Raw genomic sequence first — 14,393 nt, 5'->3', positions numbered from 1 at the left:
GGTTTGTATTGAATTATGAAATGTACACGTAGGTTAAGATATGTTCAAACGGTTTCTTGTAAGTGTTATTGTTCAACTTAATTACCCCTAGTTGACTGTAGGTGTCTTAATGATTCTAAATAAACAAGCAATCTCATAATTAATGTTGTCTGTGCACAACAATTTTGATGTTTAATACGAAATATTCTTACAATTTAAGATGTGATCTCTCTATTTTTAATCTATATAGTTGTCTAATGTTGGATCGCGTGGGATATTTTTGCTGTAATCTGTTGAGGATCTATGGTTTTGTATACAATATTTACACTACCCGGTTACATCTCTGGGCCTGACGTTGATGACGTCACATCGTCGCTTTGTTACGGTGTGCAAAACAAGCATGACTAGGATTTTATAATCAATAAATAAACAACGATTAATTTTTTCAGTAGGTATTCTTTGTTGATGTAAAAGTGGCGTGTTGTGATGTTGATTATAATTATTATAATGAAAAATCAATTATAGCGACACAGAAAGAAGAAAAAAACAATGCAGTGATAGCACGAAAATATCATGACATGTAACGCTAATGAATCTGCAAACCGTACTGATTGTAGTGACTACAGTGTCACCAATATCTGTGAACTGATGGGTGTCGCCATCGTCGTGTCAGTGTTGCTAATTAATTCCAAGGTGCACAAAAGTCGGGGCATATTTAACGCTTAAAATTCAGAAGTATCGCAATAAAACAGACGGAACACTCGAAAGTACTAGACACTGACAGTCGAATGACATTTCAACATGGCGGCCGCAGTTCCTATTTTTGCCACTTCACAGAAAAGTTGGTATTACTATACTTTAAGTTCTAGCGAGGTCCAGAGATAATGAAGTAATTATTTCACTAATGCTACGTTGACAGACAATGATTGTGGCTTGTTGGAATCTTAAAACCGTTTCCTTTTTTTTCAGTTTTGTAATTTCGCATAAAAATCCAACGCGATCTTGTAAAGAGAATCTGCCTTATAAGTGTTTTTATATATGTACCTTTGAGGCGTTATTTCTATTAAATATACTCATCTCGTAGGTACTGCATAATCTTATATCAGTACTTATTATATATTTATAGATATTTATATTAGTCATACATAACTTAGACTAGCTCCTTTACTAATGCATACCGCGGTATTGCCTTAGATAATTCACAAACGTATTGAATAACATTTTCTGGAATTGTTTTAATCTAAATGTTTTTACAGTGTTGGTTTTTACCATACTACATACTGTTTATTACATTACTTTGATACCCTAAGGAACACAAATTGCAAGGGAAAAAATCTCACGTCGTTTGGACGAGCTTAAAAATGAAGATAATTCTAGAATGATAATGGGCGGCTTAAAGACAATCATAAGAAAAGAAGTGAATCGTGAATAACTTATGCTGCAAGAAGCTCTTAGATAATCTATACGTCTAGTCACTTGCTGTTAGGCAACGCATGACAACAGGCCAGGTTTACTACTTTAGTGTGTGAGACAAACTACGTCTAACACTCGCGATTTGTTAGCCACTTTGTATAAGTGTGCGGGCGTTACTTAAAAAAGGGGTTAAGAGTTGGTCGCTGATTTAAACGATATGTTCACTGTCACAATCTATCTAGATGTATAAATTATCTAAGAATAATCTAATATTCGTGTTTGTCAACGTAAAAACATACAATATATATATATATTTCATATATTATATTTCACATTTTTACTAATTAACAAATTTGTTTTTAATAACTTAAACAATTTTAATTAAAAGTTGCAAGATATTGCAAATTAAATGATATTTTAAATGATAAATCCAATCGTCGTTGTGTTTAATAATCTTATTAATAATTATACAATATTCTAATACTAATGTTTGTTCTTCTTTTCTTCTGTCGTCTGCAATAAAACTGTTTCGTGAGATGTGTCAGTTATTGGTATGTGTATGAGTCAAACTCGTATATCTTTTAAAATGGTTGTGTTATATTTGTTTAAAGTATGAATGAATAATTTTAAGATTAAGATCAGACTTGTCTATAGTTCGTGGTGGAGGCATGTTGGATACTAAACAACAAAGAGGATGTAAATACTACGTTGTAAGAGGCGGGACTGCCTAAATAAAAATTGAAATTTAGTTGAGTGTGAAATGTGCAGTGAGATTTGACAAGTTTGAAATAGTAATTACATTATGGCGATGAAGTATAATCCGGCTAAGTTTTAAGCGATCAGTTGCTTAAAACGTAGTTGTTTTCGGGTATCTCCGTTTTTGTAAAGATTATTACTGTCTTCTTTCAATCTATCAATGACTGCACGTTTCATACAATCTTTTTTTTTAAAGTTTCGCTAGGCTGGGAAACAATACTTCAAAGGAGATAAAAATGAAGCTATACTTTTTTTGGTGCGAAGAGTGAATGTCACGGAAATTCGACACTCCGACGTTAACTGGTCATCTAGACCATTTGTATCATACTACAGCTACCATCAGCATCTTGAAACTCATATGTCTACAGAACCACAACCAATAAATGAGAATTAAATAAATTTATGCGAATTGTAATTTTTTCCTTAAATATACCTTCTTTTTTTGAATGATTCCAAAATTTACCTCCAGCAGAACATTCATATAATGAACATCCAATTATAAGAAATTTCTAATATGGCAGATTATATGTAATGGATTTAAACCCCATTTATAAAGAGATTTCCTTTTTTTAGAATGGCATATTTTAAAATAAAATAAAATATTTCTCTGATTATATAAAAAAATATTACGTTATTTAACAGTTTAATAGTGAAATGACGTCGCATCAACGCCCCGACTACACGCGTATTTATTTTATACTAGCCGCAAAAGTAGGATGTGATTTTAATTTAGACAATTTTAAATGAAAAAAAAATATATTTTAATGGCAATTCCTTTTTGTTTTGTGATGTAACCACCATTTTTCCCTGTCGTTACAAATATTTTCGGGTAATTTTCAATTGAAGTCGAAATTATGTCCTTCTAGCTCCAGCTATTAATGGCAGTATACACAATATAACACTATTTTATTATTACATTTTTTTGTTTAAATTTCGTTATACATAAGTATTTAATTTAATATACCTACACAAGTTATCCAATATGTGCTCCACCTGGGCGTGTCTTACTATTTAGTCTCTTTGAAAAATCTGTGATTTCATTGTACATTTGTTTGAGACTATTTTATATGTCACTCACCAACAGACAAATTCAAACACGTTCAGCTAAAATCTAATCAACATTGGTAGAAAAGAAGGTGCAAATACTTAGTAGGTAATAAGAGGTGTGACAGCCTAAGAAAAACTTGAAATGCAGTGATTTGACATAAGCTTGACATAGTAATTACAATATGGCGACGAAGTATAATCCGGCTAAGTTTGAAAGCGAAGGCTGCTTAGAACGTAGGTAGTGGATTTCGGCTATGTCCGTTCTTTTTTACAAGATTTTAGCCGTCATCTGTCAATCCATCAATCTATCAATGACTGCACGTTTCATATAATCAAGTGAATCACTTTTTTCTAGAGTTTCGCTAGGCTGCCCGCGACTTTGTCTGCATACACCAGTGTAACCAATATTGGTTGGTGTTTGCATTTTGCATATAGGAAGTGGCAGCATTAAAAATTATGGAGCAAAAAATAAGCATTCAAGCATCATCATGATGCCTTTCGATCTGTATGATAAAGCTACAGCGTATTTTCCCATGTGGCATAGCCGTGGGAGGCCGAATGTTCAAAATTTCATATCAATTCGACCTACACGTACAAAGGAAAAAAAAAAAAGTAAAAAGTACTGCTACCAGCGCCACCTATCCGACACTAAAGTAATATGTTCGTGGGAATGGTCTTGTCGCTCTTTATAAGTGCAAGTTTCATTTCAATCGGGGTAACTATTATCGATTTTTAGGTGAACACACATACACACACAGTTGCAGATCCTTTTTTAAGACAAATAGTCTCAAACGATTGTATTCGTAGCGTAGTTAAGTACTTATAAGTTATTTCTATTCTGGTGTGAACGAAACTGATATTATGGATGTTTTGAATAATACAATTGTATTTTCTCTTATTTATATTTGGGAATTCAATAAATTATACTGTTAATCATTATAAAGCATTTTATTTAACCTTTTTTTTTCACTAATATATTTAAGTTTGGTTTTTAGTATTTAAAGGTTCGTTTCCGACTTGTTAAAAAAGGCTACAAGGCAGTTAAGTCTCAAGTAAGAGATAGACTTTATATTGGGTATGGCCGTTAGTTAGTAACAGCGCTGGGGCGTATCTCGAGAAGCACGGTTTCAAGGTCACGGCAAGTTTGAATCCCGCATCTTATATATTGTCCGACAGCCCGTCTATCAATCTGGGCGTCTATTCGTCTGTCTCTCAAGATACTTTTTTACATAAATGGGAGGAGGTAGTTATGAGAAATTAACATCAAATATTTGAATGATTGCGTCCGTTAAAGCTGTACTCTGCTGCTCACACTTCAACGGGAATCTTGTGTATTTAAACGAGAAATTCTTGTATTATTCATTATTATGCGTATACCGGAATCGGTTGAATGAACCTAGACGTAGCGGGATCTCGCTACTAGCCACATATTTATTATTGAAGAGATGACAAACGAGCGAACTGGTCACCTGGTGTTAAGTGATCACCGCCGCCCACATTCTCTTGCAACACCAGACGAATCACAAGAGCTTTTCCGGCTCTTTAAAAAAGTGAACGCGTTTTTTGATGATACCCATGTGGTATCATTAAAAAAGTGAACGCTTTTTTTGATGATACCCATGTGGTATCGTCCTGGGAACACCGCACAAGAAGGCTCATTCCACAGCTTGGTCGTACGTGGAAGAAAATTCCATAAAACAAAAAGTGGAGCAACGCCACACATCCAGATGGTGGGGATGAAGTCCAAATTTGTGGCGTGTCGTGCAAAGGTGGAATTTGGCGACAGGAATCGCATCAAACAGCTCTAATAATATAATAAAATGAGTATTCAATAAAACAACGACATCATTTCAGAGCAGCCTGTATTCTTTGTAACGATTGACTTTTACCCAACAAGTGCATCATTTCTGCCACGCGTGGACCCTCGTCCAACCCGCTCAGTACAGCCCTCAACATTTTCATCAGTCGAGGAAACTTTATGTCGTTCTTCGAAGAAAATTCCCTTAACCGTTCCATAATCGACTTCTCTTCAAAGGGTTCCAAACATTCTATATCATCGATCAACTTCTTTAATAAACTGCTATTAACTTCAGCATCTATATTGGACGGAAGAATCCAAAGAAATCCAAATTTGCTCGAAACCAAATCTTCTATTCTTGATATCCTTGAGGTCGCCCACAGGAGCACATTTCTCACGTGTTCGTCTGAAATATTCAGATTTTTATCTGCATACTTCTCTGTAATAATTCGTTGGAGTTTTCCAACTAGATGCAAAGAGAGGTTATCGTCAGACAGTTGACGTTTTATCTCTAATCGATTGCATTCTTCTAACAGATCTGGGTTTAAGCGTGTCGGATGTGGCGAAACCTTTTGTATCTGAAACTTGAAAACAAAAAATGATTGTGTGGTTTTATGAAACCACGGTGAAAGTGAAACTTCTTTCACATTATAGACATTTGACTAAAAATTTTTGGAATACTATTCCATTAAGGGTATTAAAATCGCTTTATCAATCTAAATTTTATACTTGGAAAATTGGAATGATAATGGGAAATAATAAAAACAAACAAAATAGCGTGGAGCACTGGCACAAATGAGTAATAGTCTATACACTACACGGTCAGCTGCTGCATACTATAGGCGCCGCCCGACCGTCACGCGACATGCAACACACAGACGAAGAAGTTTGAGACGATGTTATAAACGTTTCACTTTAACACACTTTTAATGTTACAAGGACAAGTAAAAAAAGAAGGACTCCGCGCCGTGATATTAGCAAGTGAAGCACCTTTATGCTAGTGTGCGTGCGGTTACGGGGTATACCAGGTACACAATTATTTCTCCCTTAGATAATCATATATCCACAAATACTTTTATATTATTGTTTTTACACTTTTTCACAACGCACAACGGTATTTTTAAAATATTTTATTGCGACGCAAACTAATCTGTCACAGACGATGGCAAATCTCATAATGGCGGCCGATCGGCTTGTATTAGTGTAAGTGTATGCGTGGGGCCTATGTATTTACACGTTTACTCGCTTGTTTTGGTGCCTCACTGTTATGTTACGTGACACGGAGTCCTTATTTTTTTACTCGTCCGTGTGTTACTACAGTATTTTATCAACACAGTTTTGACAGGGCCAAAACATAGTTTTCCGAAATGACGCCACTATGGAAAAAATACTAGTGAAAATTTCGCAAATGAAGATCCCAAATAGAAGCTCTATTAACATTAAGAATGACTCATGTATCTATTTATTACAATGTTTACTTTTCTTATGTATTTCTATAACTTACTTCTTCAGCTAACTCTTCGATAGTTTTGAGTCGAACTCCTTCTCCCATTACATGATCGAAGCCTCCACCAGATGATGTGATGTAATTTACAAGACCAAGCGGAAATATTCCTGTTGACAAAAGTATTAACATTCGTTTATTAACTTTTTACCTTTGACGTTCGAGCTTAGATCGGCTTAAAGCAAATTTAAGGCTGGCACTGCATCTCTTTACCCCTGGTGTTGCGGATGTCATGGGAGGTTGCCACACCACTACCCATAACATGAGCCTCTAGTCAGTTTGCCTCCACTTATATAAAATAAAGTAATTTTAAATTACAACTGAGGAGATGCAAAAACTGTACTTAGTCTGCAAACAGTTTTTCATAAAAAGAATAAATTTCTCAATACACTAATAAAAATTTTACACTAATAAAATTTAAATAATATGTTATGTTTTTAAAGTGATAACCCTCACTTCTAGGATTAATACACAAATAAAATTTGAAAAACAAAATTTGGATCCTGTAGATGAAAAATCCGCTTTAAAGTTGATAACCTGCTCCACCCTGTAGATGAAGCCACAACCTGAGAGTTGAACAAAGCAAACAGTCAAAGAACAAAGCAAAGAGGCGGTACTCGAGTACCGCCTCTTTACAAAATACTTCGGCACGGAACGCCGGAGGTCGTGGGCTCGAGTCCCGCAAATTTATGAACGATGTGGGTCTCGAACCCGCGAACTCTCGCATTTCGTGCTAGCGCTATTCCAACTGAGCCAACTGTTCGAGTGACGTATCTTTCTTGCATGATTTGTTGAACTCTCAGTTTGTGGCTTAATCTACAGGATCTACTTTACAATTGATAACGTAAATAAATAATAAATAAATAAATATTGTGATTGATATAATAAATAAAAATTGATAAATTTTATTTGTGTAATTAATCCCAGAAGTGAGGCTTATCACTTCGAACAAAACACAACAAATTTCTCATTGCAATTGACAATTTGCTAAATAGAAAATAACCTTACCTTTGTTTCTGTAATCCTCCACTCTTACATCATTTTGCCGTTTACTTAATTTAGTTCCGTCAGCATTAACAATAAGGGGAAGGTGACCGAACTGAGGTGGACTCCAGCCAAAAGCCCTGCGAAGACAAATAATTAATTAACAGTAGACTTCCTTAAATACTTATCAATATTCATCCCTATAGTCTTTCAGAGGACAATGGCCTCCCCATTATGCTATGCCCGGAGATTCCCTGTGAGATCTAATCAGAAATGAGGAGATCCGTAGGAGAACCAAAGTCACCAACATAGCTCGATTGACTGTGAAACTGAATTGGGTGTGGGCAGGGTACATAGCTCAGGACAGATAGCCAGTAAATTCTTCGAATGGCGACCACGTATTAGAAGTCGCAGTGTTGGTAAACCCCCAACAAGACCGGAATAGGCTTGATAAGGGCAGCGAAGGACCGATAGTCGTGGAGATCTTTCGGAGATTTTTCCTTTGTCCAGCAGTGGACGTCTTCCGGCTGATGATGATCATTATACGGATGACACTTAACAGAAACCCTTTTGTATTTAGAGTTCTACCACGTTTTTATTGCCAGTCGTCAATGAACAAACATTGGGCACACGCGGTGGTAGAAAAAAAAACTACATTTTAATCTTCATCACCGATCAAGTATTTATTTTATCTTCGAGCACTGGACGGATTCATATACTAAATCCGAAACGTGCTATCTACACAATTCATAAAAATGTGTAGGTATATATGAATTATTATTGTCTTTTATTAGAAAATGCGACGACACGCAACACCTTTTGGTATGTTAAACGCCATGCCCATAACAATGCAGTGCAGTTTAGGATATTTATTGAACCCAAAATGCTGAGCTGCATCGCAATTGTGCCACTCTGATAGATATAAGATGTTAAGTACCATTAGCTCAGTAATTTACTATCTCGTCGCCCTACAAACCAAAACACAATAATGCTTGCAAATTACTGATTTGCTCTACTCTGTGGTATCAAGCCGGCATCCTATGCAATACACTATGCTGGTATTTTAAAGAGGTTTAATTACTAGACTTAGACTTCAATAAGTTTATTTTCGCTTTTATTTCGCTAAAATAATAAAAATAAATATATTACTTACACAAATAAAATTTGAAAACATAATATATGAAGGATGCGGGACTCGAACCCGCAACCTCTCGCGTTCCGTGCGACCGCTCTTCAAACTGAGCCATCCGTTCGTGTAACGTATCGTCGATAAATTTAGTATGCTTTGTTCAACTCTCAGGTTATGGCTTCATTTACAGTATCTACTTTACAGTTGATAACCTGTTCAAACCCAATATTTGCATAATAGGAAATTGACTTGAGATGTCGCTCTTTGAAATCTAAGCAATTTGAAATTTTGAATCCCACTTCTGGGATGGTAACATACTAAAATTGATGGATCACGCGCCATTAAGACGGTAAGAGTGCAGGGCGTTTTCCGCAGGTTCAAATCCCGCATCGTCTATAAGTTTAGTCGTTAAATTATATTACAGGATTTGTGATAGTTGCATTTTGAAGTTTAGCATATTTTGTTGCCGCGGAAGCGGTATTTTCTGTAGACAAAAGGTTGAATTTCAAAACATAGTTTTTTAATTTATTTGAATGTGTAACACTCGTGTTAATCAAAGAAAATACTATGTAAATTCATATTAAATTAAATCATACCTGTAAAGTAACAAATGTTTCGTTGTCGATATTTGCCATTCAACACCTCGCAACACGTGCGTGATCCGCATCAGGTGGTCGTCCACTACGTTGGCGAAGTGATACGTCGGGAACCCATCGCTCTTCATCAGCACTGGATCACCCTCATTCAATGAAACATCGTACGCTATACCGCCAAAAATAAGGTCCTCAAATGATTGACAATCGGATGTTAGCTGGAAAGATCTTAACATAGAACAAGTTTGCCTTTACATGTTGGTTCCAAAATAAAAGTTGGCCAATTAAGTCGCCTGATGTTTAGTTATCAACACCACCCACACACTCTTGCAATATCACAACAGTTTTGCCGACCCTGTTTGGTAGATTTATATTTTCTTTTGAAAATATCTATGTCATTTCATCCTGGAAACACCATGCAAATCCTTACAGATTGCTGAACATTCATTCTACATTTGGTTGAATATTACAGAATAAGAATTTCCAATCACATTATGAACGTCAAAATCTAGAACTCATTCAAATTTAAATATTTTTATGCAAAATAGGATATGATATCACTTACTGAAAATCAAAAACTACCACCCATTCGAAAAAGTATACCTCAGACCTAAGAAGGTCGGACACAAGAAGCTCAGGGGGCTTCTTTTTTTATAAAATTTTGTTACAATATTATTTTATACACAATCAGTCTTACAAATAAACTTGGCATAAAGTTTTACCTGAGAATAAACCAATATATATTGGTTTATTCTCAGCTTTGTGCCAATTTCATTTGTAAGGCCCATTAAGTTATTTATATTTTTTTTTATAATTATTTAATAACAACAACTCATGAAAACACAGCACATAGATATCACCACATTGTAATAGAATAATTAATATAACAATAATAAATAGATCTATTTTATATTTTCATATTATATATATTTCATTTCATATATTTTGTTATAACATAAATAAATCAGTGAACATTCAGTAATGTTAGAATTTCAAACAATACAAGTTTACTTTCATGTTATCTTTCTGTTATTAACAACTTTATACTATATTTTGGCTCTTATAATATTATGAATATTATAGACTTTTAAGTATGTTTGGTATCCAGCCACTGACACTGATAAGGAAGATACAGTAAATTTTCTGCTTAGCCCAAACTGGTGCCAAAATTACACTATCTCGCCAAACTCACTGGAACCAAATCTTCTGTTGGTCACTACAAAATGGTTTTTCTGTTTCAATTTAATTACACTTTTGTATAATAAAATGAATTACAGATACTGTATGGCCTTGTTTATCTTTAATTACTTTATTCTATTGAGATAACTCTACAATATAAAGCAGTTAACATATATATATAGTATTATTTACCTTGAATCTAATACAGTAAGGTGTACCAGAAATAATTTTTTCCTTAACTGCATCATCTGTTAGTGTTCGGCACCTATTGTCATATTTAGGGACTTGCTGCCTTTTCATTGAATCTCTCTTTAAAATATTCAGTCTCCGCTCTGTACAGAAACATTTATATGCTGATCCATTGTCTAATAGCTTTGTAATATATTCTCTGTAAAAAGTAATAAATAAACAAAACACTTTTCAAAAAAATGGTGAGTAAAATTAAGGCCGAACTATAAACTTACTGGTAAATATGTAATCGTTCGCTCTGTACATAAGGCCCATGGTTTCCTGATTTAATTGGCCCCTCATCATATTCTATACCAGACCATGACAAATCATTAATTAAAGCGTCAACAGCACCCTCCACTTTTCTGCTCTGATCAGTGTCTTCGATACGCAACACAAACATACCATGCTGTGATTTTGCGAATAAATAATTATACAAAGCTGTTCTTAAGCCACCTAAATGCAAATACCCCGTTGGGCTTGGGGCAAATCGTACCCTCACTTTTGATGAAAAGTATCGACGCTTACGTACTGAATTCAGAATTAATTTCTGGATATTCGACCACATTACAATCTTTTCTAAGTTAATTTAATTTTTATTTAGTTCTTGAGTAAGAACCTAGTATTTTACAAACGCGTCAAGCCCTTTGTAATTAATTGTGACAATATTATATATAAATATTCTCTTAATACTCTACAATTTTTTTTGTAAAGAAAATAATTAACTCATGATGATTATATTGTAGCTGTACCTACAACCTACAATATGAATATAAACTATAGCACAGTTAGCACTACGGTGTGTAGGTAAACCACAGACAGAACACTATTACTCTAACGAGGTGATCATTAAGGACGCGTTCTCAAAACAGAGAGGTATCGAATCGCACCACTACACTGACACCGCACAAACACATACACGTACTTAAAGTTAATTGCGGGAATCAAATGACTGATACTTTGGCAAGTTTGAATTTGTTTTTTTTAATACCTTTCTATTTTTAATGATTTTAGTAGTTAATTATTAGAACTTTAGATGCCAATTCTGACGCATAACGTCGTGTGCAGTAAACGCAGTTTTTTTTAATCCAAGATGGCCGCCGCGCAAAATTATGATTTCAACAATATGGGTATCGTATCCAAGGTTCTCGAGAGTGCAGAGAACGAATTTGGGATCATTTTTTAAATCCGAATTGGCTGCCGCGTAAGAATATGATTTCAACAATATGGATATCGTATCCGAGGTTCTCGAGGGGCAGAGAACGATTTTGGGATCATTTTTGAAGTGAAACTTCTTTGCCCGCATGAGGGTAAAATTTTTACGGACGAAACGGAATAAAGTGTCACGAAAATGAAGGACGTTTTTATCTAAGGAGAGGGGAGGGAGATTGAGTCTGATTGAGATAGAGTGAGAAAATTCGAGTGTAGCATGAAGCAGACTGTACCCCTATGAAGTAAAACAACTTCACTACTAGCGTTGTATCATGCAGGTTTAGCGCGCGGCCGCGAGTATGTAGAACATCTTCCCAGCTTTGTATCGTGCAGGTTAATGAGAAATAATGATTAGTAAAACATCTAATAATTGCTAATATTGACAAAAATCAATTGGTTTAGAGAACAGATTAGGATAATTATTAATATAAACGAGATTTAAAAATTGGTTTTCACAAATAAGTTTCACTTCTGACATGTGTACTTTGTACGCACGCCATTTTTTGTGTTGTCTGGTGCTTTAAACGTAACTTCCCCCCAAAGGACACCTCCCCTAAAAGTGGAGTTGAAAAAATACTGGAGACTTGTGGGGTATCGTTGGATAGGTCTTCGAAAGTTAGATTCAGGTTTGATACATGACATTTCCTTTGGTCTTTTGAAAATAATGCGGGATTAAGGAAGATATACGTTACATTTATGTAATAGCTTATACCTTATGATTACAATACCTATTGAAATAACTCTTCTTGACATAATATGGTGGTAATAATTGATAAGAAGGGTAGAGCTTCTTGTGGTTAAAAAGGGGATGAAAATTTTTTTTGCATGTAGGGTATCATTAGATAGGTCTTTCAAAGTCAAATTTTCAGATTTTTTAATTAGATTGGTAACGGAATGTGTATTGTAAATATTGTGGGTGAAAAGTCGAAATATATATATATTTCTACATTTATGGAATGAAGAATTAATTTAGCATGTGGGATATTGATAGACAGGCCTTTTATAATATAATTTACGTTTATGAATGAATTCTAATTTAGACGATGTAAATATAACCCATGAAGAAAATTTTGTAGATTTCATAGGCGCCATCATGGATTTCGATTTTGACCCGATATTCGTTATTGTTGACCCCAAAACCCATGAAAATGACACCCATGAAGAGAGGTTGGTAAATTTCATAGGCGCCATTTTAGATTTCGATTTTGACCCGATATTCGTTATTGTTGACCCCGAAAACCATGAAAATGACACCCATGAAGAGATGTTGGTAAATTTCATAGGCGCCATCTTGGATTTCGATTTTGACCCGATATTCGTTATTGTTGACCCCGAAAACCATGAAAATGACACCCATGAAGAGAAGTTGGTAAATTTCATAGGCGCCATCTTGGATTTCGATTTTGACCCGATATTCGTTATTGTTGATCCCGAAAACCATGAAAATGACACCCATGAAGAGAAGTTGGTAAATTTCATAGGCGCCATCTTGGATTTCGATTTCGACCCGATATTCGTTATTGTTGACCCCGAAAACCATGAAAATGACACCCATGAAGAGAAGTTGGTTAATTTCATAGGCGCCATCTTGGATTTCGATTAACTTATAAATCACTAATTCTTCAAAAAAATAGAGAAACACAAAATTTGAAAATCATACTGCGTACAAAATATGTAAAGTATCAAAGACAGTATTGTAGAGCTTATAAAAAATATTCATGTTCGTACAGCGATCTTTCCGAGTACGAGCTGCTACTTACAACCGACACAGTGTCTACCCACGACGGCGGCGGCGGTACTGACGTTGTTTCGATAGATCTCTCTGTGCAATGCGTACGGAGTGACAAAATAAAATAACCCTTAATAGTGGTATTAAAGTGTGGACTTTAAAGCTCATGCTTATCAGAAAAATATATGAATTTCAGACGATTCATTTTTATTTTTTTCTGAGATTATTTATAACCTATTCATTAATTTATTTCCCCTGTTTTTGAAAATGTTATATGTGCTTTCCTTACGTAATTTTTAAGAGACAAAATTATGTAAGTAGTGGTAGAAAACTGATCCTGAATGAAGTCCCGTTTCGTCAATTTTGTGTGAATAATGGTAACGGATAATCGTTTTTACGACATAAAATATCAAAATTTCAAAGAAAAAATTTCCCGCTAATTGGAGATAAAGAAGTAATCTATTTGTAGCAATTTTTAATTTTGTTAGATTTAGTTTCATTTCATTACAAACTCTACCGATAAATATCTTATTTTTGTCGGATTCGTAAACGCGCTCGTCAATACGCATTACGCACATTTCATGACACTTGACATAATATGTATGACACTTGACGTTAATATTTTGTGGAAATATATATTATCATAGAATAAATTCAGTTGTATAAAACACTATATAAACGCATGTAATACGTATATTTAATATAAGGCTTACTCCACTGTCCATCCGTCCGTCTGTCTGTCAGTGGTTCTTATATAGAACAGGCATTTTGACTTCGGTAGTGACTTGTTTATATTACTATAATTGTCGCTATAATGACAACCATACACAGAGTGGGAGGCA

The 14,393-nt window shown here is 34.8% G+C and overlaps 1 protein-coding gene across 2 annotated transcripts; it reads right to left on the bottom strand.

The window, feature by feature from the left end:
* Window positions 1–4,889: 4,889 nt before the first annotated feature.
* LOC126979422 (probable glutamate--tRNA ligase, mitochondrial) lies at window positions 4,890–11,459 on the bottom strand. Of its 2 annotated transcripts, none has more exons than XM_050828724.1 (6): window positions 10,847–10,996; window positions 10,575–10,714; window positions 9,207–9,421; window positions 7,506–7,621; window positions 6,498–6,607; window positions 4,890–5,577 (listed from the first exon to the last, which is right to left on the bottom strand). In XM_050828724.1, exons 1-6 carry the CDS (start codon window positions 10,914–10,916, stop codon window positions 5,041–5,043), a joined length of 1,188 nt encoding a protein of 395 aa, XP_050684681.1. In that variant the 5' UTR covers window positions 10,917–10,996; the 3' UTR covers window positions 4,890–5,040. The 2 variants fall into 2 exon arrangements, with proteins under 2 accessions (XP_050684681.1, XP_050684680.1); XM_050828723.1 differs by having other exon boundaries at window positions 5,023–5,577; window positions 10,575–10,770; window positions 10,847–11,459.
* Between the last annotated feature and the right edge of the window lie 2,934 nt (window positions 11,460–14,393).

The sequence above is a fragment of the Leptidea sinapis genome, chromosome 3, assembly GCF_905404315.1.
Source record: "Leptidea sinapis chromosome 3, ilLepSina1.1, whole genome shotgun sequence".
NCBI classification, from domain to species: domain Eukaryota; kingdom Metazoa; phylum Arthropoda; class Insecta; order Lepidoptera; family Pieridae; genus Leptidea; species Leptidea sinapis.
This window is presented reverse-complemented; position numbering and strand designations above follow the sequence as displayed.

What these genes read in the sequence shown, in the direction of transcription:
- LOC126979422 (XM_050828723.1), bottom strand. Translation starts at nt 11,178, where the DNA reads ATGTGGTCGAATATCCAGAAATTAATTCTGAATTCAGTACGTAAGCGT. An exon ending in CTTACTGTATTAGATTCAAG is followed by an intron (nt 9,422 to 10,574) that starts GTAAATAATACT and finishes AGATCTTTCCAG; the next exon opens with CTAACATCCGATTGTCAATC. An exon ending in TCGAAGAGTTAGCTGAAGAA is followed by an intron (nt 5,578 to 6,497) that starts GTAAGTTATAGA and finishes TTTGTTTTCAAG; the next exon opens with TTTCAGATACAAAAGGTTTC.